At 43.8% G+C, this 25,810-nt stretch overlaps 1 protein-coding gene and 1 long non-coding RNA gene across 8 annotated transcripts in view; one reads left to right on the top strand and one right to left on the bottom strand.

The window, feature by feature from the left end:
* The first annotated feature begins 7,537 nt into the window (after window positions 1-7,537).
* Chfr (checkpoint with forkhead and ring finger domains) overlaps window positions 7,538-25,810 on the top strand; it is a 36,157-nt gene continuing 17,884 nt past the window's right edge. For 5 of the 7 annotated variants that reach the window (XR_012443500.1, XM_020163510.2, XM_020163511.2 and 2 more), the window contains exons 1-7: window positions 7,538-7,638; window positions 7,814-7,957; window positions 15,439-15,538; window positions 19,051-19,160; window positions 20,101-20,160; window positions 20,283-20,492; window positions 24,923-25,090. Coding sequence is in view for 6 of the 7 variants with exons in the window: in XM_020163510.2 (XP_020019099.1) it covers window positions 7,825-7,957; window positions 15,439-15,538; window positions 19,051-19,160; window positions 20,101-20,160; window positions 20,283-20,492; window positions 24,923-25,090 (781 nt within the window). In the remaining variant the exon portion in view is untranslated. Of the gene's footprint in view, window positions 7,639-7,813; window positions 7,958-13,464; window positions 13,484-15,438; window positions 15,539-19,050; window positions 19,161-20,100; window positions 20,161-20,282; window positions 20,493-24,922; window positions 25,091-25,810 lie in introns of those variants that run through there. The other 2 variants (XM_020163514.2, XM_074060888.1) reach the window with 2 other exon arrangements.
* On the bottom strand, window positions 11,873-24,939 carry LOC141418847 (uncharacterized). Its single transcript, XR_012443502.1, has 3 exons — window positions 24,835-24,939; window positions 18,667-18,800; window positions 11,873-15,720 (listed from the first exon to the last, which is right to left on the bottom strand). It is a non-coding gene; the product is annotated as an uncharacterized lncRNA (long non-coding RNA).

The following is a 25,810-nucleotide window of genomic DNA, read 5'->3' as shown; positions in this document are numbered from 1 at the left end:
TTAGTGCTACCTAACTTTTCGGGTAAGCTTTATTCTTCAAAGATCTCCGTGGTGGGGGCGGACAGTCTCCTCCACCAGCCAGAAGCTACTTGTCCACCTTCATGTCATCTGTCAGGTTTTCCCTTCATACATTCTTTCCTTATCCTGCCCTCCCACCCCACTCCTCTGTTGGGAAGGGAACTGCTCTTCAAATTTCACTTCATCTTTTCCTTTAGACCCCCATCCACCACACTGGACCACTCCCATGTCCCCTTTTTGATGGTACTTGGCAACTGTCCTCCTTCACTGGTCCCAAACTCTTTCTCTTTGCCCCCTGGTCTTGTTGACCCAACTGTCTGGGATATCTCCTCCCCCTCCATCGCCTCCCACCATACACCAGTCATGACATATCTTAAAGACCCCAACTCACACCCAAGTAGACCCCAATACCCTATCTCTCTTAAACATAGGTGGGGCTTAAAGCCCCTTATTGACAAGCTCCTACATAAGGGAATTCTTAAGCCTACACATTCTCCATTTAACACCCCTATCCTCCCTGTCCTAAAACCTGATGTGTCATATACACTGGTTCAAGACTTGAGAATCATTGACTCAGCTATACTTCCTACCTATCCTGTGGTTCCCAATCCCTACACACTACTATCTCCCATCCCCACAAATACCACTTACTTTTCTGTTCTTGACCTCAAGGATGCCTTCTTTACTATCCCCCTCCACCCAGACTGTGACAATCTCTTTGATTACTTATGAGGATCCAGCCTCAGGACTGGCCCAACAGCTAACTTGGACAGTCTTACCCCAAGTTTTCCCACTTCTTTGGCCAGGCTCTGGCACTGGACCTATCCACACTTGACCTTCAACCTACTACTGTATTCCAGTATGTAGATGATCTCTTCCTCTGTAGCCCAACCCTCACCTGCTCTCAAAACCATACTGTTCTATTACTCAATTTCCTAGCACAACAGGGCTATTGTGTTTCACCCTCAAAAGCTCAGTTCTCCCAGCCTCAGGTAAAATACCTGGGTTGTTTTCCTTACACCAACTTCCAGAACAATTACGGTAGATCATAAGGCCCACATCAGGTCATTAATGGTCCCTCTACTAAAGGGGAAGTACTTTCCTTCCTAGGTCTGGCTGGCTATCTCAGGTCATGGATTTCCAATTTTGCCCTCTTGGCCCAGCCTCTCTATGAGGCTGCAAGGGGCCCTCTAACTGAGCCCCTTGACCCAGCCAAGCCCATTAAAACTCCCTTTCTCAAACTCCATCAGGCCCTTCTTCAGGCCCCTGCTCTCTCTCTCTCTCTCCCAAATCTAGAAACCCTTTCAAACTGTATGTCACTGAACAAAGAGGAATGGCCTTAGGAGTGCTGGGACAGATGAAGGGTTCCACCTTTGCCCCTGTAGCCTACTTATCCAAACAGCTTGACCTGGTTATCAAAGGCTGGCAGCCCTGCCTGTGTGCTTTGTCTGCAGCAGCCCTACTAACCCAGGAAGCCTCCAAACTCACCTTTGGGAGACCCACAACTGTCCTGTCCCTCCACCGATTGACTGACCTCTTGTCCCACCACTGTCTCTCCAACCTGTCTCCCTCGAGATTACAGCTTTTCCATCTCATTTTTATAAAAAATCCAGATGTTACCCTACAGACTTGCCCTCCCCTTAATCCTTCCAACCTGCTTCCTGATGGCATGCCCTTAGCACACGCCTGCTTAGAAACTCTAGAAACTCTTACATACTGTCAACCTCATCTATCCTGCTCACCCCTACCTGATCCTGATGTCTCCTGGTTCATAGATGGTAGCTCCTCACTAGACTCAGGGGCAAGAGACATGCAGGCTATGCTGTAGTGTCCCTTACAGAGTTACTGAATCTAGCCCTCTCCCTTGGGGCACCACTTCTCAAAAGGAAGAACTTATAGCTCTGACCAGAGCCCTCATTTTAGCTAAAGACAAAAAAGCCAACATTTACACTGACTCCAAATATGCTTATCACATTATACATCACCATGCAATCTTATGGGAAGAAAGGGGCTTCCTCACCACTAAGGGAACTCCCATTACCAATGGGTCACTAATCATTAAACTACTCAAAGCCTTCTACCTACCCACTAATGTGGCAGTTATCCATTGCAAGGGATACCAACCAGAAACAACAGAAATAGCCCAAGGTAATGCCTTTGCAGATAAGAAAGCAAAGAGGGCCAGCACCCAGACTCTTCCCTTGGTCCTCTTCATAACCTCCCCAAGAGTCAGCCCTATATATACTCCAGAAGACAGAACCAAACTCACCAACTTGGGAGCCAAACCAGGATCACAGGGATGGCTCCTCCTGAATGAAAAGTTTATCCTTCCCAGCCCACAGGCTGAACAAATCCTAAAGGCCACCCACCAAACCCTTCAAATTGGCGCTAAGCCCTTTCCTCGCTTTCTCCAACCCTCATTCTTTCACCCTGCTCTCGCCTCTCTTGTAACTAAAATTACTCAGGAATGCCCCACCTGTGCCCAGGTCTCTCCTCAGGGTGGTCTCAAACCACCCCCAAACTTCTTGGCCCACCAACTCCGGGGCTCTATACCTGGAGAAGACTGGCAGGTCAATTTTACCCACATGACAGCCCACAAAAAACTCAAGTATCTACTAACTCTGGGGGACACCTTCTCAGGGTGGGTAGAAGCTTTTCCTACTATGGGGAAATCTGCTGAAGTAGTATCTACCCATCTAATCAAGGACATTATCCCCCAATTTGGACTACCCTGGACCCTACAGTCAGATAATGGCCCAGCATTTATCTCTAAGGTGACCCAAATTGTCTCTTCCACTCTAGGAGTGACATGGAATTTACACATTCCCTATCACCCCCAGTCCTTGGAAAAAGTGGAGAGAATGAATGGAACAATTAAAGGACATTTAAAAAAACTGTCTATCAAGCTCCACTTACACTGGAACCCGCTCTTGCCACTGGCACTGACTCAGATCAGGGCTACCCCCCGAGGTCCCTCTTTCTTAAGCCCTTTTGAAATTGTGTGTGGTCGCCCATTTCTCTTGGGTAATCTGCCCCCGACAGACCCAGCCCCTCTGGCTGACCATCTACCCTACCTTAACCTTCTAAGAAAACGTCTCAGGGAGCACTCTACCCAAGAATAACCCACAACCTAAACACCAGGTATATCTGGCGCAGGGAGGTTTTCATTTAACAAAAGAAAGACCCAGACCTAAGAGCTAGAGAGAGCAAAGGACAGGAATTGCAAACAGAAGTTCTCACTTAGAGCAGGAACTAGTACATTACTTAATGTCTCTCTTAACAAGACAATGACCCAAACTCAGGAAATCACCCCCGGGCCCAAAATGACCCAAAGCTGAGACTTTCTGGATAAATATTCCAACATTAAAACCTGGTCCCATTGTGTCACTCTGGAGACAACCCACTTTCAGTCTGTTGAAAGTGTATTCCTTTCCTAATAAACTTTTCTGTCACTTTCACTGAATGTTTGCATCTTGCTTGAATTCTTCTGCCAGACGCAAGAACAGAGGTAATTTTCAGGACCATTTTTCCCGTAACATGCTGACCTGGGCCTGGTCTGTCAGTGGCTGGTGCTGAGGTGGCCAGAGGACAAGCAGAGCAGAAAGTGAGCTAACTTTTCTTGAGGTCAGGCTTCTCTCCCTGCTAAGGAAGCAAGTGCCTTGGGGCTCTATTCCATGCCAGTGGTTATAAGAGCCTGCTTTCACTTAGCAACAGGACATTCTCATTTCCCATTGGCCAGGGTGCCCGATAGGACAAGAGCCACAGGACAAGTTTGCTGTCTCTAGTGCTCAACACAGCCAATTCCCTGCCTCTACGTTGCCTGGAGATAGCATCCTGCTTAGCAACGAGGTAGCCATTGGCAATTTCTTATATGAACTCTCTCGCGCTCTCTCTCTCTCTCTCTCTTGCACACACACACACACACACAAACATGATCACAGGATCACAGAGACTGAAAAATTCCATGATAGTTGTTTATAAGTTAGACAGCCAGAGAAGTCCATAGTGTGGCTTAGCCCAAGAAGGTGGAAGCATAGAACCAGGAAGGACAACAATACAGCACCCAATCCAAGTCCAACTACCTGAAAGCCTCTGAAAGGTTGCTGGTACAAGTCTGAGTAGAAAGGCTGAAAAGCCTGGAGTCTGACGCAGAACACATACCCACTCAGGAAGTAGGTTCTCCTTCCAGTTTCCTCTTCCAATTTCCTCTTCCATATGGGTCACCAGAGGATTGGACAAACTGCCCAGAGAGCTGGTCTTTCCCACTGTTTTCTGACCCATATGCTAATCTTCTCTGGAAACACCCTTATAGGCCCACCCAGAAGTAATGATTTTCCAGTTCTCTAGGCATCCCTCTATCCAAATGACACCCCAAATTATTAACCACAGGGCCTAAATACTTAAACATGGACCACAAAGTTACTGAGTGGCTTGGAAACATGAAAATATTTGTCCCTTGTGTTCACCAAAGGGTGACCTCAGAAGAGGTGGATTTTAGTTTTGATAAGGAAACATGGAGAAAGATCAAAGCCGGGGAAAGAATCAAAGATGAGTAAAGCCCTTCCCCTTAGCCAGGGGCCCTGCATCCAACTATCTTGTTAGAAACTGCGATGGCCTTCGTCCACAGCTGTACTGACATGCTGTATTGTAACCTTGAACAGCTAACTGCCTCGTCTGCTTCTGTACTTCCTGCTTGCTTGCTGCTGCTTTTCTGGGTATAAAAACCCCAACCACCCTGAGCTCGGGGCCAACGCAACTTTGGAGATATCTAGGTGCTGGGCTGCTAGCGTAATAAACCTTCCTTTCCTCCAACCACCCGGGTTTGAGTCTTATTCTTGATGGTCAGTCATCCCGTCTGCAACGTTTTCTGCATTTTCATTTTTGAAATGGTGTCTTGCTGTGTTGCTCAGGTTAATCTTGAACTGTTGGGCTCAAGTGATCTTCCCACCTCAGTCTCCTAAGTAGCTGAGACAATATGCATGCACCATTGTGCCCAGTACACAGAAGGATTTTAATAATCAGGTGGATAGGATAAGCTACCTATGGATATAGTTAGGGTGAACAAAAAGAAGCCACTTTAGAATTAGACACTCCCCCAACATCCTTGCAGGCAGCTTACTGACACTCCACCACCCACTGGAAGGTCCACATGTAGCCTCAAGGAAATGACAAGCCACCACCTCACCAGGGGTTCTGGAGCTGAGCAACCTACCTACTTAATTACCACTTATCTCCTCTAGCTTCTCTGAGCAACTTATCTACCTAGTTACCACTTATCTCCTCTAGTTTCCCCTAGCGATGGTTGAGTCTACTCTGGGAGAATTTTCCCACCCAGTGAGATTTCCCCTCAAGACTGCTCCCCTATATCTACTCCAAGTCTGTGGGCTCCAGCTCTCTTGCTGGGGTTCCCCTCCACAGGGCTCCTTCCTCAACAATAAACCCTGTGCTGGCGTTTGAGCTGGCTCTCTGCCTCTTCCATGCCTTTTTCATTCCTAACAGATAGCAGTAAGTCTCTCTCTCTAGCCACCTGTGTTATCACCCAATGGGCTCAAGAACAAAATGGCCATGGTGACCACTTTGCATGGGCTCAGCAATGTGGTCTTCTGCTCTCTAAGGCTAACCTGGCTACAGCCACTGCTGAGTGCTCAATCCACTAGCAGCAAGGGTCCCAAGTTAATCAGCCAGTTACCTGGTGGAGGTTGACTACATTAGACTGGTTTCATTATGGAAGAGGCAGCATTTTATTTTTATTGGAATACTTAGTCTGAATGTGGATTTGCCGTCCATGAGTGTAATGCTTCTGCTAAAACAGTGATCCGTGGACTCACAGAATGTCTTATCTACTATCTCAGTATTTCACACCGCATTGCTTTTGATCAAGGAATTCACTTTGCAGCAAATGAAGTGTGCCATGGTCCCATAGCCTCAGAATTCATGGGTCTTGGTCTGCGTGGGGACATTATTTCTACTGGTTCTATTTCTCTAGTGGAACTCACAATGATACAAGCACCACACAGTGTTTGGTTAATGTCAGACCCCTTGTACATTTTATGATGGCGTCATAAAATATAATGGAGCTGGAAAAACTCCTATTGTCTAGTATTCTTACTATCCCTTTCCTATGTTTAGATATGTTGAGGTACACAAAGACCATTGTGTTACAATTGCTTACAACATTCAGTATAGTAACATACTCTGCAGGTTTGTAGCCTAGGAGCAATAGTTCATAGCATGTAGCCTAGGCTCTAGAACTCAGGTTTATGTAAGTATACTCACACAATGAAATTACCTAGTGAAGCATTTCTCAGAACACATCCCTATTTCTCAGCTACACATGGCTGTGTATGGTGAAAGGCAGTTTCAACACTGCCCTGACTTGGAGTCCATGTCCCAGAGGCAGCCATTGCTACTTTCTTTTGTACCCTTTCAGAGATATTTTATAAACATATTTGTACATACGGGTAGAGATGCATTTTCCCATGTGTATTTACTAATGTTCATATATGTACATACAATTCTTAAACAAAAATATCTGTCTACTTCACACTTGTTTGGAGGGGAGGGACAGGGGCTTCCTATGTATGCAGCTCAAGCTGGCTTTGAACTTCCTATGTAGTCCTTGAACTCTGGAATTCTCTTGCTTCAGCCTCCCGAGTGCTGGGATTACGGGCTGAGCCACCACGCCTGGTTACTTCATCAGCCTGGCTACTTCACACGTTTAGTACTTCATCTTCATCCCTGCAGGCATCTGCTCTGTTCCTCTCAGCTGCCTAGAATTCCAACGTGTGGATGTGTATTTACTCAGTTTCTTGTTCCTGGACATTAAGTTTTTACCAATCTTTTGCTTTCAACAGGGCAGTGAAATCCTTTGGATCTCACACCGTGATCCCGCTAGATCTGAAGGGATTGCAGACTCAAAGGACACGTGCATTTAAATGGGAAGTACCAGGCCTGCGGAGTGGCTCAAGTAGTAGAAGCGTTTGCCTAGCAAGCCCTGAATTCAAACGCCAGTACCGCCAAAAAAAAAAAAAAAAAAAAGGGAAAGTATCACAAATCCGCTCTCCGACTTGATCCTAATTTCTACTCCGACTGACACCGTAATTACTCTCACTTGCCAAGGGCTCGTCCAGCGCTATCAAACTTTCTCACCCTTGTTATCCGATGTGTGAAAAATGGCATTCGAACGTGGTTTCCAGTGACATTTATCTCACTGGACCGTCGCTTCTACATCTAAATGGCATGTGTATTTCAAGCAAGGCTTTAAGAACCTTTTCGGAAATCCAACCCAGAAATTACTTCGATTCTTTTTGCCCCAACATAACATGGCGCAGACTGCAGCTACTTCCGTGATCACCAAGAGGTGAAGCCTCCTGGCCAGCACCAAAGATGGCGAACTGGCCCTCATCCTTTCGTCTGCGCACGCTCCTTTGGCCTCGGATCGTCAGCTCTCGTTGGGCGCTCCAGATGCCTCTCTAGCCCCGCCTCTCGCTCGCCGCCGCCGCCAGCCAATTGCAGGGCGCGGAGTCCGGCCCCGCCTACGGATCAGCTGAGGGAGCCGCGATGTCTGTTGACAGCGGCGGCGGCAGCTCGGCCGGTTCCGGGATTGGCGCGTGGTGGGGGGTAAGCGGACGGGCGGACGGGCGGACGGACGGGCGGGCGGGGGGGGCCGCAGCCGGGAGGGGCCGCGGCGGGGGCGCTGGACGACGGGGGCGGCGGGGAGGCGGCGGCGCCCGGCCTTGGCCGCGCCCGCTGGCCGGCGCGTCGTCCCTCAGCGGGCGTTTCCGGGTTTCGGTAGATGTGAGTTCGATGGAGCAGCCCCGGGAAGGCGAGCAGCAGCCGCAGCAGCAGCCCTGGGGGAGGCTCCTCCGCCTGGGCGCCGAGGAGGACGAGCCGCATGTCCTCCTGTGGAAACGCGAGTGGACCATCGGGCGGAGGAGAGGTGCGGGGGTCGGGGAGAGGGGGACGGGACCGGGGACTAAAGAGGTGGGCAGGGACTAAGGAGAGGGACCGAGGACTGTGATCGAAAAGGCGGGCAGGACTGCAGACAGGGACTGAGGACGAAGACCAGGAGTGGAGACCTAGGAATAGGATGGGAGCGAGCCCGAGGGGGGACGATAGGAGCCAGAGGTGGGGGACAGACCAGGGCTGGCGACAGAGCCCACCAGGCTGAGGGGCAGGGCTACAGCGTACTTTCCAGTTCCCCGTGAAATAGGTTGTCATGTAAGACCTGCCATTTCTTCACTTATTTGGCTGTCAGTCGCTCTTCTGAATGCTTCAAGCAGATCGTTTAATCCTCATTACGACTTTATAAAGTAGTTGCTTTAATATATCCTCCAGAATGTGATGTCATGTTCATTGCTGTACCAAGTTTCGTCTCTGACCACAAAAGAATGAAATCAGAATTCAGTAACAAAAGGAAAACTGGAAAATTTACAGTTATGTGGAAATTAGACAGCACTCAAACAGATGTTAGGTCAAAGAAGAAACAACAGGAGACATTAGAAAATAGCATGAGACAAATGAAAGCAAAGTATACTGAAGTCTAGCTGTAGTGACTTCAAATTTCCAGTTTCTAAAATATTTACTTATTTAATGATCCTGGGAAGTTAAGGACTTTGAACAAAGCAAGAGAAAGTTCCCTCATTCTCCACATGTTCTGCCTAGTAAATTCTGATAATTTGACTTCCTTTGTAGCTTTCCTACAAGGAGAGAAGTGCACTGATTAGGTCAACAAAAGCATTTAGTTTATCTGAAAATTAATAAATTACCACTGTATATTTTAAAAAAAAAAAGATTGCCATGTAGAAAGAAATGTTTTTTTCATTAGTTTTACCCTTATAATGTACCTGCACCTATTGGGGTGAGGAGCAATCAGGCTAAATCTATCTCATTATCAAGTTAATTTTTTTTACAACTTTTGAAGGTGTATGTCATCAGGAACTTTAAAAGTTGTGTTAATTTCAGTGTTTAAAGAAAAGTATTAATTGCTTTTAGCTGATACTCTAAGGTTTAGTGAAGAGCAGAGGCCCTAGAGGCAAATTGCCCAGGTTTTCAACCTGTCATCAACAGATAACTTTTTGGGAGCTAACAACCTACCTTTCTGTGCCTATGTATCTACTTTATTTTTGCTGTAAGGATTGAATGAGATTGTACAAAAACTATTTTGAAGAAGCCTAGCTTGTTTTATTTATTTATTTTGGTGTGGCTAGAGTTTGAACTCAGGGCTTTGCGCTTATAAAGCAGAAGCTTGCAAAGCATGTACTGGCAAGGCAGTTGCTCTACTGCTTGAGCCACACTTCCAGTCCATTTTTCTCTGGAGATGGGTCTCACGAACTACTTGGGCTGGCTTCAATCCATGATCCTCCCAATTTTATCCTTCCAAGTTAGCTAGGATTACAGGTGTGAGCCACCTGGTGCCCAGCTGAGTACATCTACTTCTTAATAGCAATGCTTTCAGTGAATGCATTAATAATGTCACCAGCAAATTATTGTATTAGTCTGTTCATACTACCATAACATAATACCACATTATGGGTGGCTTAAGCAATAGAAAGTTATTTCTCACAGTTCTGATGTCTGGGAAGTCCAATATCAAGTCCAAGCTGGCCAATTTGTTTCCTGGTGAGAGCTTTCTTCCTGGCTTGCAGATGACTGCCTTCCAGTTGGGTCCTCACCTAGTAGAGAGCTCAAGCTCTGGTCTCTCCCTCTTAACAGAGCACCAGCTGTTATCCAATCAGAGTCCCACTCTCATGACCTCATTTAACCTTTGTCACCTCTTTGCCAACCCCATCTCTGAATACTGTCACTTTGGGGGTTAGGACTTCAATATTTGAGTTGTGGGGGAACACAAACATTGAGTTCATAACAGTTGTAGAACTTGATATTTGTTTTAGGGATTACCCACCAGTCATATACAAGGCAATATTTTGAAGGAAGCAGAGCCATTTTGACATATAGGAAGGGGTGCAAGAACCTGAGCTTCCCATTCTCAGAGTGGCAGAAATGTATGACAACGAGACAGATTTAACCGTCCAAATGGCAAGCAGGGCAAATGCCAAGAATAGAACTTAAGGCTGGGTGGGCATGGTGGTACACATCTGTAATCTCTGTAGGAAGGGGGCTGAGGCAGGAGGATCGTGAGTTTGAGGCCAATCTAGTGAGAAGGTCTCAAAAATTTTTGAAAAAGCCTTCAGCACAAAGCATCTTAGTTGTAAGTTAGAATATGACTGATTTGGTGTGGGGAGTCCACTCTGATAGCTGGGCGTCGGTGGCTCACACCTGTAATCCTAACTACTCAGAAGGCAGAGATCAGGAGGATTGAAGCTCAAGGCCAGGCAGACCCTATCTCGATAATACCCAATGTGAAAAGGGTTGGCAGAGTGGCTTAAGTGGTAGAGTGCCTGCCTAGTAAGCATGAGACCCTGAGTTCAAACCCCATTACCACCAAAAAAAAAAAAAAAAAAAAAAACCCAAAACAGTAGGTGACATACTTGTGGGCTGGTGCTGGGACTGTGGGGAGATGGTGGTTATGCTCAGTGGAACGGGAAGATCTTGACCACAGGTGATAATGGCCTTGGATAAATATAAAAAGTGCTTCTAATAGCATAAAAAATTCATGCAAATAATTTTCTTTTTTGGCAGTACTGAGTATTGAACTCAGGGCCTCATGCTTGAGCCATGCCCTCCTGCCCTTTTAGCGTTGGTTATTTTTGAGATAGGGTCTCACTTTATGCCTGGGCTGGCCTGGACAGTGATCCTCCCATTTATGCTTCCCTGCAGAGCTAAGATGACTGGTGGGTGCCACCACATCCCACTTTTATTGGTTGAGATGGGGTCTCAGAAGTTTTTTACCCAGGCTGGCCTCAAAGTGTGATTTTCTTGATTTCTGCCTCCTGAGTAGCTAGGATTGCAGGATTGAGGCATGAAGCCTGGCCTGCAAATATCTTTTTAATTTAGTTTTATGGAGATTCATCATTTACATAAGGTAAAATTCACCTCTTTTGGTCTTTAGTTCTATGAGTGTTGAGAAATGGAACTACCATTCATCAGGATGTAGAACATTTCAATACCCCAGAGAGTACCCCTTTTGAAGTTAATCCCCTTCCCTCATTCCCACCTCCTGGCAGTCATTGATCCCATTTTTATCCCTATAGTTCTGCTTTTATGTTTTGTTTTGTTTTTTGGTGAGGCTGGAGGTTTGAACTCAAATCTTTTTTTGTGTGTGTGGTATTGGAGTTTGAATTCAGGGCCTCACACTTGCTAAGCAGGTGCTTTACCTCTTGAGCCACTGCAAGATGGGTGTTTTGTGATGGGCTTTTTCAAGATAGGGTTTCTTGAACTATTTGCCTGGGTTAACTTCAAACTGCGATCCTCCTGATCTTTGCCTCATAAGTAGCTAGGATGCCACCTAGTTTTGCTTTTAAAGAATGTCATTTAAGTGGATTCAGACAGTATTCCACAACAGTCTTTTGTGTTCCCAGTACTGACTTCTTTTTCTTGGAATAATGCTTTTGAGATTCATGCTTTGCTGTTGTATGTCTGGGTAGTTTACTCCTTTTTGTGGTTGGATAGTATTCCATTGTCTGAATGTGCCACAGTTTGTTTATTGTTAACCATTAGCTAATAGACATTTGTATAGCTTCTGGTTTGGGATTATTAGACATATAGCCACTAAAGCCAGATGTGGTGGTTCACACCTGTAATCCCAGCATTTGAGAGAGAGACAGCAGGATTGTAAATTCAAGCCAGTGTGGGCTGCACAATGAAACCTGACCTAAGAGAGAGAGAGACGAGGGAGACAAGGAGAGAAGGAAGGAAGGAACAAAGGAAGGAATGAAGGAAGAAAGGATAATCATTGGTGTTCTGGTCTTTAGACATACATGTTTATTTCTCTTAGCTAAATACCTATAGGTGGGATTATTGGGTCATGTAGTAAGTGTATATTTAACTTGATAAGAAGTTGCCAAACTGTTCTCCAAAGTGGTTATACTATTTCGTATTCCCACTAGGGGTGTATGAGAATTCCAGTTTTTCCACATCCTGCTTGGCAGCACTGAGTGTGGTCAGCCTTAAATTTCAGTGAGCTCTTATGTGGTTTACAGTGATATTTCAGGGTTTTTTCATTTCTTTTATAGACAAATGATGCTGACCATCTTTTTATGTGCTTATTAGCTATCCACATTGCTTTTATAAAGTGGTTAAATCTATTAAAATTGCATTGTTGGCCTTATTATTGGGTTTTTGGTGTTGTCTGTAAATTCTGGTTGCAAGACCTCTATCAGATGTGTGTTTTACAAATATTTCCACTCTGACTGTGGTGTGTCCTTTTATCTTCTTGCCATTGTCTTCTGAAAAACAGATATTTACCTGCATGGAACTCCATTTATCAGTGTGTTTCTTTCTAGACTGTGTTTAAGAAATCTGTGACAAACTTGGCATTACTAAGATTTTTTTCCTGTGGTACAGGAAAGTCCCATACTTTTAGGTTTTACATTTCTCTATGACTGACTTTCCTTACACCAATACAATGCTGTCTTGATTACTGTTGATATTGAGTGGGTCAAGTAATATGAGTCTTCCAACTTTGTGTTTTTTTCAAATTGCTCTTGATTTTCTAAAATTTTCTCTGTGAACTTGAATACACTGAATACACTGGTCAATTTCTGCAAGCTGAAATTTTGACTAGAATTGCATCAAATCTGTGATACAATTCAGGAGAGCATCTTAACAACATTGAGTCTTCTGACTCCTTCTGCTATCCACAGCAACTCAGGCCAGTGTTGCTCACATCCTCCTCCTTGCCTTGACTTCCTTTAATTGTCACTAGTCGTCGACCATCTCCTCCTTCAGGGGCCTGGGTGGCAGCTCCATGTGGTTTGAGGCTAGCTGTGCCTTCCACAAACCCAACATCTATGTTGGCTTAGGTGGACTGAGGCATGTCTGTGTCCTCCACCTCTTCATGTCCTCATTGTCCTTGTCCTCTTTATGTCCTGGCTGTGGTGGCAGTGTCTACATGGACACTTTAGCCAGGTCCAACAAGCAGTTGATGGGCAATGATAATGTCACCATGCAGAATCTCAATGACTGTCTGGCCTCCTACCTGGACAAGGTGTATGTTCAGAAGCAGACTGGTAAAGATCTGAAGCTGGTACCCTAAGCAGTGGCCTGGACCCTCCTGTAACTACAACAAATATTTCAAGCCCATCAAGGACCTATGGGACAAGATTCTTGGTGCCACCATCAAGAATTTCAGGCTTGTCCTGCAGGTCAACAACTCCTGTCTTACTGCATATGACTTCTGAAACAATTTTAAGATGGAATAGAGCAGGCCCTGCATCTGAGCATCAAGGCTGACATCAGTGGCCTGGCCAGCACCAACATGGAAACGCAGAGTGAAGGCCTGGAGGAGGAGATGGATAGTCAACCTGAAGAAGAACAAAACAGAAATCAGTGCCCTGCGGGCCAGGTCAGTGTGGAGGTACACTGTGATCTGGGCATCAACCTAGCCAAGATCTCAAGTGACACAAGAAGCTAGTATGAGGTCATGGCAGAGAATAACTGGAAGGATGCCCAATTGGTTCATCAGCCAGACCAAGGGGGTGAACTGAGAGGTTGCTTAGCATGGGGAGCAACTCCAGATGAGCAAGTCTGATGTCACTAACCTGCAGTGTACACTCCAGGGTCTTGAGATGAAGCTGCAGTTGCAGCTCAGCATGAAAGCTGCCCAGAAGCCTGGTGGCAGGTGGAGACCTGTCATGGAGCCCAGCTGGTACATATCCAGGCACCAATGAGCAGCATGTAAGCCCAGCTGGGCAACGTGTATGCTGACACTAAAGTGTGCTGACACTGAGCAGCAGAACCAGGAGTGCCAGCAGCTCATGGACATCAAGTAGTGACTGGAGTGGGAGATTGCTACCTACTACACCCTGCTCAAGGGCCAGAACACCAATTACAACAACTTGCCCACACCCAAGGCCCTCTGGGTCATCAGGCTCTTGGATTCCTGCCCTCCTGCCTAGGGATTCCCCTGGGTAGAGGCAGAAGGAAGGGAACCTCACCACTCGCTCTTCCCCGGCCTGCCAATAAAACATTATGGCCCAGTGAGGGGGAGAGACCAATATTGAGGGCTGGCGGAGTGGCTGAAGCTGTAGAACGCCTGCCTAGCAAGCATGAGGCCCTGAGTTCAAATCCCAGGACCACCAAAAAACAAAAAAACAATACTGAGTCTTTGAGCTATAGGTCAGTGATGAGATGAGGTTCAGATGAAATCAGGATAAGCTTGTGGTTTCATGTGGGACTTTTTTTTTTTTTTTCTTTTTTGAGATAGGGTTTTGCTAATGTAGCCCAGTCTGGCCTAGAACTCTCAGTCCTGCTACCTCTGCCTCCCAAGTGCTGTGATTACAAGTGAGATTATCATGCTGTAGTCACGTGAAACATTTTTAAGAAGTAAATTTGAAGGCTGATGTGGTGGCTCACACTTGTAATATTTGGGATTTGGGAGGCGAACACAGAGGATTAAGAGTTCAAAGCCAGCCTGGGCTATATAAGGAGACCCTGTCTCAAAAAAAAAAAAAAAAAAAGCTGGACACACTATCATATGCCTGTAATGCCAGCACTTGGCAGACTGAGGCAGGAGAATTGAAAGTTTGAGGCCAGGCTGGGCAAGTTAGCAAGACCGTATCTCAAAAGAATCTTTATACTATCTTTATATATTACCATCGACTATTATCATAAGCAATAGTAACTAGTGATTACATATTTAAAAGCTTGTGAAATCTTTTTTTAATTTAAAGAGAGAGCATTAAGTATTTGAGGATTTTTACTGCTTGGATTTAATGAGGATGTAATAACTTCAGCTATAGATGCATTCTCTCCCTGTTTTATATTTTTTGGTACATGCGCCTCTGACAATTCACACAGTTATAGTTTCTGTGACTGTCACTGCTTTAATTTTGTGATTTATGAAACTTTAGGTAACATTTAAAAAGTTAAAAACTAGGTCAAGGTACTGAAGGTTAATTAAGCCCTGTAGGGTTTTTCTTTTATTTATTTATTTTTGGTGGTACTGGGGTTTGAACTCAGGGCTGTAGGCTTGCAGGCATTCTACCACTTAAGCCACTCCACCAGCCCAGTTTTTTTTTTTTTTAAGTTCAGGTGACATTTATCTGGCTAGATGTGCATGTATGCATGTCATAAATTATCATGAAGAAGCTGTTGGTGTGATGGGGTATCTTCCAGGTGGCTAGGTTCAAAAAGGTTGTAAACACAGCCCCTGCTCTTTCACTTTGGGTTAATACTTTAGAACCCAAATACTGTTTCAGTAAGTGTATGCAGTGGGTTGCACACTTTGATAAAGCAATGTCAGTAGTATTTATAGAACACATAATCATATCCAGTGCCCTCTTGTCCTCTCTCTTTTAGGTTGTGACCTCTCATTCCCCAACAATAAACTGGTCTCTGGAGACCACTGTAAAATCCTACTAGATGAAAAGTCTGGTCAGGTAACACTGGAGGACACCAGGTGAGTGCTTTCTGAATTTGTTTTCTGTTTCCTCTTGTAGCTTGGGAAGCTGACAGTGCTGTTTCAGTGAGTTAGCAGCAGCTTGCTTTCTTTCACATGGTACTTGGGTTCCCAAGACATCAGGATGCATTCTCTGGTTTCCAGCATGGGATCCTGGGAGATGCTTTGGGTGCCTGTGGCTCCTATTCAAATTAAATCAAATATGGCTGAGAAATAAGACTTAAAAGACATTGATAGATTTGAACTCAGGGCCTCATACTTGCTAGGTAGGCACTCTACCATTTGAGCCTCTCCACCAGCCCTTTTTGATGATAGATTTTTTGATTCTTAAAAATCTATTCAATTTTGACTTTTTCCCATATCAAAAAATCTTTTTTAAAAAATTAGTTTTCATATTCGTATATAACTTCAGTAGCCTTCCTTATTTTTGTGTTACGGGGGTTTGAACTCAGGATTTTTTTTTTTTTTGTGGTGCTGGGGTTTGAACTCAGGGCCTATACCTTGAGCCATTCCACTAACCCTTTTTGTGATGGGTTTTTTCGAGATAGGGTCTCACAAACTATTTACCCAGGCTAGCTTTGTACCAAGATCCTCCTGATCTCTGCCTCCTGAGTAGCTAGGATAAAAGGCATGAGCCACACCTCTAGTCCTTTTCTTTCTTTCTTTTTTTTTTTTGAGATGAGAACTTGCTATGTAGCCCAGGCTGGCCTTGAATTTAGGATCCTCCTGCCTCAGCTTCCTGAGTGCTGGGATTACTGGTGTGTACCACTATGACTGGCCCAAACAATCTTTTCTTAATTAATAAAATCATATATTAATTAATACATACAAAGTGGAAAGCTGGGCTGGAGATGTAGCTCAATGGTAGAATGATTGCCTGTATATGTAAGGTTCTGGGGTTCAATCCCCAGCACCACAAAAAAAACTTTTAAGAAGTGGAAAGTCTGCCAAAACCTCACCTAACACATTAAAAATTCATGCCTAGCTGGGTGCTGGTGGCTCATGCCTATAATTCTAGCTACTCAGGAGGCAGAGATCAGGAGGATCAAAGTTTGAAGCCAGCTTGGACAAGTAATTTGCAAGACCCTATCTCAAAAATACCCAACACAAAAAAGGACTGTCAGAGTGGCTTAAGTGGTAGAGTACCTGTCTAGCAAGCATGAGGCCCTGAGTTCAAACCCCAGTACTACCTCACACACAAAAGAATTCATGACTGAGTGTATTATTTTGCCTGAGTGAGATTATGTGACAGTTACTATCATGAACTCTGGGCTTCCACTTGCAGCTTTTGTTCTTACTATTTCATTTTGTGAGTTGAGATCTCACTATGTAGTCCAGGCTGGTCTTGAACTCTCTATGTAGCCCAGGTTGGCTTCAAAACTTGTGAACCTCCTGTCTCTACCTCCCAAGTGCTGTGATTACAGGTGTGAGCCACCATGCCTGTCACCACATGCAACTTTTGTGAGTATTTCATTGGCATTGCATTATTATTCATGATAATTTGCTTGTCATTTCCTTTACTGGTAGACAGTTCTTACTCTGACTTTTTTTTTTTTTTAGAATAAATGATACTGTAGTGCCTCTTCTCCAAACACTACATTCATATGTGATTTTTTTTCAGAAGGCAGTGCTGTTTCAGAATGCCTGTTTTAAAGCTGGCATAGGTAGCATTCTGGTAATACACTGAGGTGTGCCTTTCCCACTTTATGAGGCTTTTTGTTTTTATAGTGATCAGGCACTATGGTAACAACAGTTTCATGGATAGAAACTGGAAAGTGGGTTTACTGGGAAGAATTGGTGCTTCTTTTCCTATTCTAATATGTAGCAGAGCAGATTCTTTATTTCTTAGCACAAGTAGAAACCAGTGACAGTTCTAAAGCCATCCTGCCTGGGTCAGGGCCAGACTTCACTAGATTGATTGTATGACAGTATTAGTTTCTTGTGACTGTTGTAAAAAAAAATTACTATAAACTTTGTGATTTAAAACAAACAGATTTAGCCAAGCATGGTGGTACTTGTCTGTAATCCCAGCTACTCTGCAGGCGGGGGCAGGAATATTTTGAGTTCAAGGCCAGCCCAGAGAAAGTTAGCTCAGATTCTGTTTCAGAAACAAAGTACAAACAAAAGGGCTGGAGCATGGCTTAGAAGGTAGAGTGCTTGCCTAGCATATGTGAGGCCTTAGCTTTAATCCTCAGTCCCTCTCCCCCCAAAATTTATTATAGTTGTGGAGACCCAAAGTCCAGCATGGGTTGTCTCGCTGGGCTAAAATATCTTGGCAGGCTTGGTTCCTTCTGGAGACAGGAGGATCTGTTCCCTGCCAGAAGTGCACCTTCCTGGGCAGAGGTATCTGGAGGGAAGGTGGTAGTCCAGCCAGAAGGCACTGCATGTGTACAGAGGCACAAGGACGTGTAGTCAGGGCATATGGTGAATGGAAAACCATTCCATGGTGTTTGTGTTTCAGCCTTAAGAGCAGTGGGAAGTCATTGCTGGGGTTCAAGCAGAGGAGTGAAATAATCCGATTTTTGTTTAGGAAGAGTGTGAAAATGAACAATGAGGAGAAGCCTGGCAACAGAGGTTCAGGCAATATTGTGATGGTTGGGGCCAGCAAATTGTGACTATACCATGACCACTTGTTTATGTCCTGTCCTTGGCTGTTCTCACACCACAGTGGCGGAACTGAGTGGTTAGACGAAAGTTTTTATGACTACAAAATTCAAACTATTTTCTGTCTTGGACTTTACAGAAAAGATATGCCATTCTCTGACCTCAGTAAACTATGGTACAAGTCCGACTCTGAAAATTCCCTCCACCTGTTGGCTTCAGGAGTGAAGCTGTAGAGCTAAGACCTATGGTGGTTTAGTTGCTAAATTTTATGTGTTCACCGTACTGTTCTCTTTGCCCATCATGTAACTAACCCCTGGTTTTCCATCAGGTCTCCACCCAGAAGTCCACACCCCACCAACCCTGAGTTTGGGACAAGTTCCATGGGCCACCCCATTCAGCAGTGTGGTTAGTGCTGAGCTAGATCACACATTCTGAGCACAAAGGCAGTGTCATCTTCTAGTCGACTACCCATGATTTATATTGCTTCTGCCCAGACCCACCTCTTGGGAGGTATCAGTACTTACTTGAAGAATGCACTGACTAGAGTCATGACTGTTGTTGGAAGGCAGAACTGTGGTTGGCGTTAAGTACAGCTGAGAAGAGGCTGGAAATGAAGTCACAGTACTGCTGCTGAGGTACTGGATTCCACTAGGAGGACCTGCATTGGAACAACAGAAATATTAAAACACTTGATAAGATGATTAGGTTGCTAGTTAGGATGCCAGGAAGGGAGTAACAGGCAATTTCTTCTCAAGGGCACACTTGCATATGTGCATTGTTAAATAGTTACATCATTTCTGTGACTATTTCAAAATGGTAATATTGAGCAAATTTCCTGATGATGGTAGGAAAAAAATTAGCCCTAGCTATTTTGAGTAGGATAATTTGTACTTTTGTTTTCTTCACAGCACCAATGGAACAGTAATCAACAAGCTGAAAGTTGTTAAGAAACAAACTTGCCCTTTACAGACTGGGGATGTCATCTATTTGGTGTACAGGAAGAATGAGCCGGAGCACAGTAAGAGAGGAAAACTTACTGGGTTTAGACACATGCCCTGGAGCTGCACTGAGGGAAAGTCCCTGAGGCTGGGAAACATCCTCAGAATATATTTTTTTAATGTATGAATTTTTGGGGGGGATGGCACTGAGATTTGAACTCAGGGCCTCATGCTTGCTAGGCAGGTGCTTTTACCACTTGAGCCACTCCACCAGCCCAGACAGAATATTTTTGAAACAGATATTTCCTGTAGGAAAGTTAGGATCTGCTACATTCCCAACCCTGATCTCCGTGCTTTTGTAGATTATTGTGTAGGCAATTGAAGAACCAGTACTGACGGCATATAGAGCATTTCTTCAAAAAATGCCACCATGGTTGTGATCAGCGCATCTCAAAATGGCAATCAGAGAGGAATGAATGAGGTGGGGTGAGGTGGGTTTTACAGTAGAATAATTGGAGTTGTGGGAATAAAGCCCAGGTGATTCTGCTTTTGGAAACTTTATAAGAGGCAGGAAAGGTTAAACTGGACTGTGTTTGTGGAAGAACCACATAGGACAAGAGCAGTTAGGGGAGTCCTTTGAAATGTTTGAAGACAATCATAAGGTCTTCCTTGGTAAGGTAAGGAAGAGGAAAGGGAGGCAAATATTCTTTAGTTCATCTTCAACATAAAATCAGTCCCTTTGCCACACAGATGGATCTTGTATCTGTTCCTTTCCGTGGCAATTATAAGAGAGGGATGATCCTTCACCTTAATCTGTCTCCTGAGGCCATTTTCCCCCATAATGCCTTGCTTAGTTTTAGGTTTATAAAGATACTGTGTGTCACTTATATTGTAATCTCTTAAACTGGTGAAAGTTGTTACCAGATGATAAGTGAAGATAATCAACAGACTGGAGGAATACAGAGACGGTCTTGCTTTCTACATGGCCACCATTTTCTGATTTGATTCATTTCCTTTTAGATGTAGCATACCTCTACGAATCTTTAAGTGAAAAGCAAGGCATGAATCAAGAATCCTTTGGTAAGTGAGTTTATGGCAAAGGCATAAATGTGTATGAAGGGTTGTTGAGTTCTAGGACCAGCTCCTTCAGTGTCTTCCTGAGCCCTAAGCATATGCTCCCTCTGCTCTTTTTGTGCTTACAGAAGCCAATAAAGAAAATGTGTTCCATGTGACCAAAGATATCTCAGGTCCAGGGCGGGGTGACGACTCCCAGGTCCCACCATCATTGCCCGCTGCTCAGGCGTGCTTGGAGGAACCACAGCCATCGACATCGACATCAGACCTCTTCCCTACAGCCGCTACCTCCTCCACAGAGCTGACTTCCACAGGGCAAGAGCATTTCTCTAGCTCCGGTGAGATGGGGATCACTGTGGCGGTTGCAGATTTTTGTCTCCTGGTCCTTAACTTATGTTGTCATAGACATAGAAAAGCTACAATAGATGTAACTCATTAATAAGAATCCTGTAGTGACAAATACTGACTTGTTCCATCCCCAAGAGAAATATTGAAGGTTAAGGATCATGCTCCCATTGTATTTTTATAGTTTTATTGCAATATAATTCATATACAATAGATATCACTCGGTTAATGTGTACACATCAGTGGATTTTAGTACATTTAAAGAGTTATATGACCATCACTAATTTCAGAACATTGTGTCATCTGAAATCCTAATGCTTCATTGTTTTTCTCTTTCTGGAGATTTCATGTGCACGGAATCATATAGTATGTGCTCTTTTGTGACTGACTTCTTTCACTTAGTGTACTGTTTTCAAAGTTTACCCAGAGGAGTGTATTGTTTAACCCAGTTTTACATGCCCTGGTTCTCACTGCTTGGGTTCTTTTTTCCATCCCCTGTGGTCACTGGGAGAATTGAGATCATGCAGGTGCAGTGTGGTATGAATATTTTCCTGTAGGTGTTGTTAGGTAGAGTGTATGTACATGTACATTCTTGAGTAAAATGACACTACACATTTTTTTTAGTTTACTTTCTGAGCTATTCTCCTGTATTTTCTTCCAGATTATCTTTAAAATTAGCTTTTCAATTTAAGAAATCTTTTTGAGGCTGGCCATGGTGGCTTATGCCTATAATCCCAGTTACTCCAGAGGCAGAGATCAGGAGGATTTAGGTTCAAGGCCAGTCAGGGTAAAAAATTAGCAAGACTCCATCTCAGCCAATAAAGCTAGGTATGGTAGCATGCACTAGTCACCCAACTGCTCAGGAGGCATAGATAGGAAGATCATGGTCCAGGCCAGCCAGGACAAGAAAACATGAGAGTCCATTCAGAAAAATAACCAGTGGCTCACGCCCGTAAGCCTAGCTACTCAGGAGGCAGAGATCAGGAGCATCGCAGTTTGAAGTCAGCCCAGGCAAATAGTTTGGGAGATCCTATTTTGAAAAATACCCAACCCCCAAAAAAGGGCTGTCAGAGTGGCTCAAGTGGTAGAGCACCTGCCTAGCAAGCATGAGGTCCTAAGTTCAAACCCCAGTAACACCACCACCACCAAAAAAAAAAAAATCTTTGATTTAGGGAGAATTTTTTTTTTTTTTAGTAATATTTAGAAAAATGACATTTCTTCCTGAAACTCTTTGATACTCTTAATTGAGGCTGGGGGTATGGCTAAGTGGTAGAGTACCCAGGGCATTTCTGAGGCCCTGGGTTCAATCCCCAGTACTGCACACATGCACAACACATGCAAAAGTTTTCTTGAGATTCTTTAGTAAAGGTTTATAGCTTTCTTCATCTTGATTTTTGTTGGTTTTTTGCAGTACTGAGGTTTGAGCTCAGGGCTTCAGTCTTACTAAGCAGGCACTCTACCACACTTGAGCCATGCCTCCTGCCCATTCACCTAGTTTTGAACTAATTCTTATTTATTCCTAGGATACTTGGTTCTTTGTGGGTTTCTTGTGAATAGAGATCCTCTTAAATATCAGTTAGGATTGTTTGGGTGTGACAGAAAAACTGTTTCCCATTAAAAAAAAGTGCAGAAACACACAGCCCAGGATAGGGTCAGCAGCTTATGATGCTGCCAGGGCTTTTCCATTCATCCATCCTAAGCTGCTCATTTGTCTCAAGCATGTCAAGATGTCTTGAGGTTTCAGGATGGCCACCAGAGCTCTAGACATCACACCACATTCAACAACAGGATCTAGAGGAGTCCTGGAAAAAGGACCTTTGTCCCAAATGGTTCTATTCACTGACTGGCCAAAACACTCCAAAATATTGTGTCTTCATCTTACCAGCTGGTGTGCTGCTCTGTTGTAAGATATGCCTTCTTCCTCCTCCTCCCACTCCTTTTTCTCATACCAGCCCTCTTTCTTTTGTATATGTCTAAGTATTCTCCAGGGATTTGGGGAAGTAGAGGCAGGAAGTCAGTATGTCTTCTTAAAACTGAAAGTGTTTTTTTTTTTTTTTAGTGGTACTGGAGTTTGAACTCAGGGCTTCATGCTTGTTAGGCAGACACTCTACCGCTTGAACCACTTCTTCAGCCCTTTTGTGTTAGGTATTTTTAAGATAGGGTCTTGTGAACTGTTAGCCCAGGCTGGATTGGAACCTTGATCCTCCTGATCTCTGCCTTCTGAGAAGCTAGGGTTACAGGTGTGAGTCACTGGTATCCAGCTGGAAGACTTTTCCCATACTCTCTGGACTTACTTCCATTTTTCTTCATTTGGGTTTTTTTTATTTTCTGACACTGTTGCTCTTGACACAGGAAGCTCTCCCCTGTTTGTTATCCTCCTTAAGGCCTATAGTAGCTCCACAGGGTCTTTGGATGAGCCTAACTCCCCAGCAGCAAGGTGTTCCCTTCACTCTGTTCTAGATGGTGGTGCCACACCATCTGAGGAGTGGCACCACAATGTGGCTGCGGCTTTTCAGGGCATACATGGAAGGGCTTCTTAGATATTCATTAACATCTAGGATCCTTAGCTGAGACACTGAGCACTTTGCACATTAGACAAGCAGTTTATACAAACCAATGATAAAAGTTCTCTGTGTCTAACACACCTCAAAACTGTAACTCCAGCTTTTCAAAGTCTCTTGATTACCTCTGTTTTAACATTACTTCAAATTCATGAGTAAAAGAAAATGCAATCACAGTTTAAAGCATGGCAGATTTGAGCAGTTATCTGGATGGCTAAGTCTTACAGGCTAACTAGGCCAATGTACCCTTCACAGTATTGTCTGGGTTCCCTAAAGCACAGACAGGGCACAGCTGGGGTGCATGCTGGTTTTCTACAGCTGGTGACCCACCCCATGTGATGATAGCCCAAAGCAGAAAAAATAATACTAAGTCCACTTCAGTGTGGCCCAGAGCACTTCAAGTACAAGCACAGAAAAGGTAGGAAGTTGGAAGCATTTTTTAAAAGCATTTTGAAATGAGCACAAATCTCCAACTATCTACTTAGATAAAATAGGCCATGTCTGTAGTCTCAAGATGTGCATTTTATGGGTATCATGAGACCCTCTTCAGAAATGAAGCACAGGACAGCTTAAAGAAAACCTACTTCAACAGTAAAATTATTTTCTATTCCATCTGTTCATGTACATGACATGTAGTCTGATAAAGTTTTTATTAACTTTTTGATGATAGTCTAATTTTTAAAAAAAATGTAATGCATTCCTATATTGTGTAATTTTAAAAAATAAAAATGTTCTATGTGTATGTCTGAGAATTTATATATATAAACAAAGTAATTATGCTTTATACTTACTGAACACCTATTAGATATGAGATAGTGCAGTAAGTGCTTTTTATAAGATATAAATTAATTCTTCCTATCATGGGGCCTGTTAGATGCTATTACTAGCTTTGTTCTAGAGATGAGAAGTCCAATCATAACACAGAATGATCTTGAGATCATAGTTTAAGTGAGTGTTGGGACCAGGAGAGACACCTCAAGAAGCTAGCTGTCCTTTTCTTCCTTTAGTATATGAGTTAATTTGTTCCCAAAGTAGTTCTTTTTTTTTTTTCTTTTTTTGCGATACTGGGGCTTGAACTCAGGTCCTACACTTTGAGCCACTCCACAGCCCTTTTTTGTGATGGGTTTGTTCGAGAAAGGGTCTCTTGAACTATTTTGCCTGGTCTGGCTCTAAACCTCGATCCTCATGGTCTCTGCCATGAGGTGGTTACAGGTGTGAACCACCAGTGCCTAGCTATCTTTTTTCTTTTCAGCTAATGTAAACCTGTTTTTTTTTTCAAATTCTAACATTTAATATCTAAATATTATAAGATAGATATGTATTATACCTATCATTATGAAATAGGTCTTGACCAAGATAGAGGATATTGGAAAGTTTGCTAATGTTCTCCCAAGCTCATTGCAGTTGTGTGTGAATCTATCTTCTTTGCTGCTTACCAGTTACTTTTCTTCTCCTTCCATTTACAACATCACCACCATTCCCACTCTGTCTGAATGTCTCTACTTCCGTGCACCTCTTTCTAGGCGGGCTGCTTATCACATAGCATGCATTATGTGATTGCTGGCATGCAGATTTCTATGTCTTAGACCCAATGTTGAGGGCTGATCCCATCACAGATCTCTCTGTTTCTTTCCTTGTGAATGTGTCACTTGCCTCTGACTCCATTTACATAGTAATGGGCCTGAGTATATTTAAAATGTGACTTGCATGGACTAATATTTCTAGTAGGCCATGTATCATTCTAAAGCTATGACATCTTGGATTGCAAACTCACTTGACTTAAATCAGTGACACTTTCCTGGTACATTCTCTCCCTCTGATATAGATGAACCAGAACCTGTCTTGTTTGTCCTCTCTCGCAGAGTCTGGGAGTATAGGCATCTCCCCGAAAGGATGTTGCACATTTGTGACAAGTGACAAACTCCCCAGCCTTGTTCCAGTTCTCCAAGACAGAGAGGGAACACCCTTTTCCTTGTTGGAACCCCAGGACCAGGAAGATTTGGAGCCTGTGAAAAAGAAGATAAAAGGAGGTTAGAGTCTTGCCATTCTGTGCATCCTTTGACTTCTTTGGTGCCCTGTGCTGTGGTAGTCATTGCTGTTAATAGGATTCCACTTTCATTTTCTGCAGAGACATGTGAACCTGCCTCAGGTTTATATCTATAATACCTAACATTTCTGAATGAAAGTATGGGCCACCTCTTTCCTGTTTGCATAATGCAAATGAAACTGTGTTTACTACCAGGCTATGCTCCTGGTCTGGAAACTGCATTCTAAGTTGCAGAATTGATGCCAAAGTCCTCTGTCTTAATGTCACAGTAATTTCTAAAAATATATGTTATCTTTAAGTGATAATTTGAATCTTCATATTGAAGCTGATTTAAAGAAAAAAATCTGTATGGTAAAAGCCAAAGTTTAGGAGTTGGGGATTTAGTTCAGTGGAATAGTGAATTTTTTTTTTTTTTTTGGTGGTATTGGGGTTTGAACTCGGACTTCATGCTTCCTACGCAGGTGCTCTTCTACTTGAGCCACGCCGCTAGCGAAGACTGCTTGCCTAGCAAGCATGAGGCCCTGAGGTCAGTCCCCAGCACACACACACACAAAATGATAAAAGCCAGAGTTTAAAAGATTATAAAAAGTATTTGGGAATATGGTGGTGCGATGATGCTGGTGCAGCAGCCACAGCTAGCTGTGGAGTTAGATGTGATTACAATGTGATAAAAGAATTCTAGGAAGGAGGTCCTAGGGGAAGA

This window comes from Castor canadensis, chromosome 18, assembly GCF_047511655.1.
Source record: "Castor canadensis chromosome 18, mCasCan1.hap1v2, whole genome shotgun sequence".
Taxonomy (NCBI): Eukaryota; Metazoa; Chordata; class Mammalia; order Rodentia; family Castoridae; genus Castor; species Castor canadensis.
This window is presented reverse-complemented; position numbering and strand designations above follow the sequence as displayed.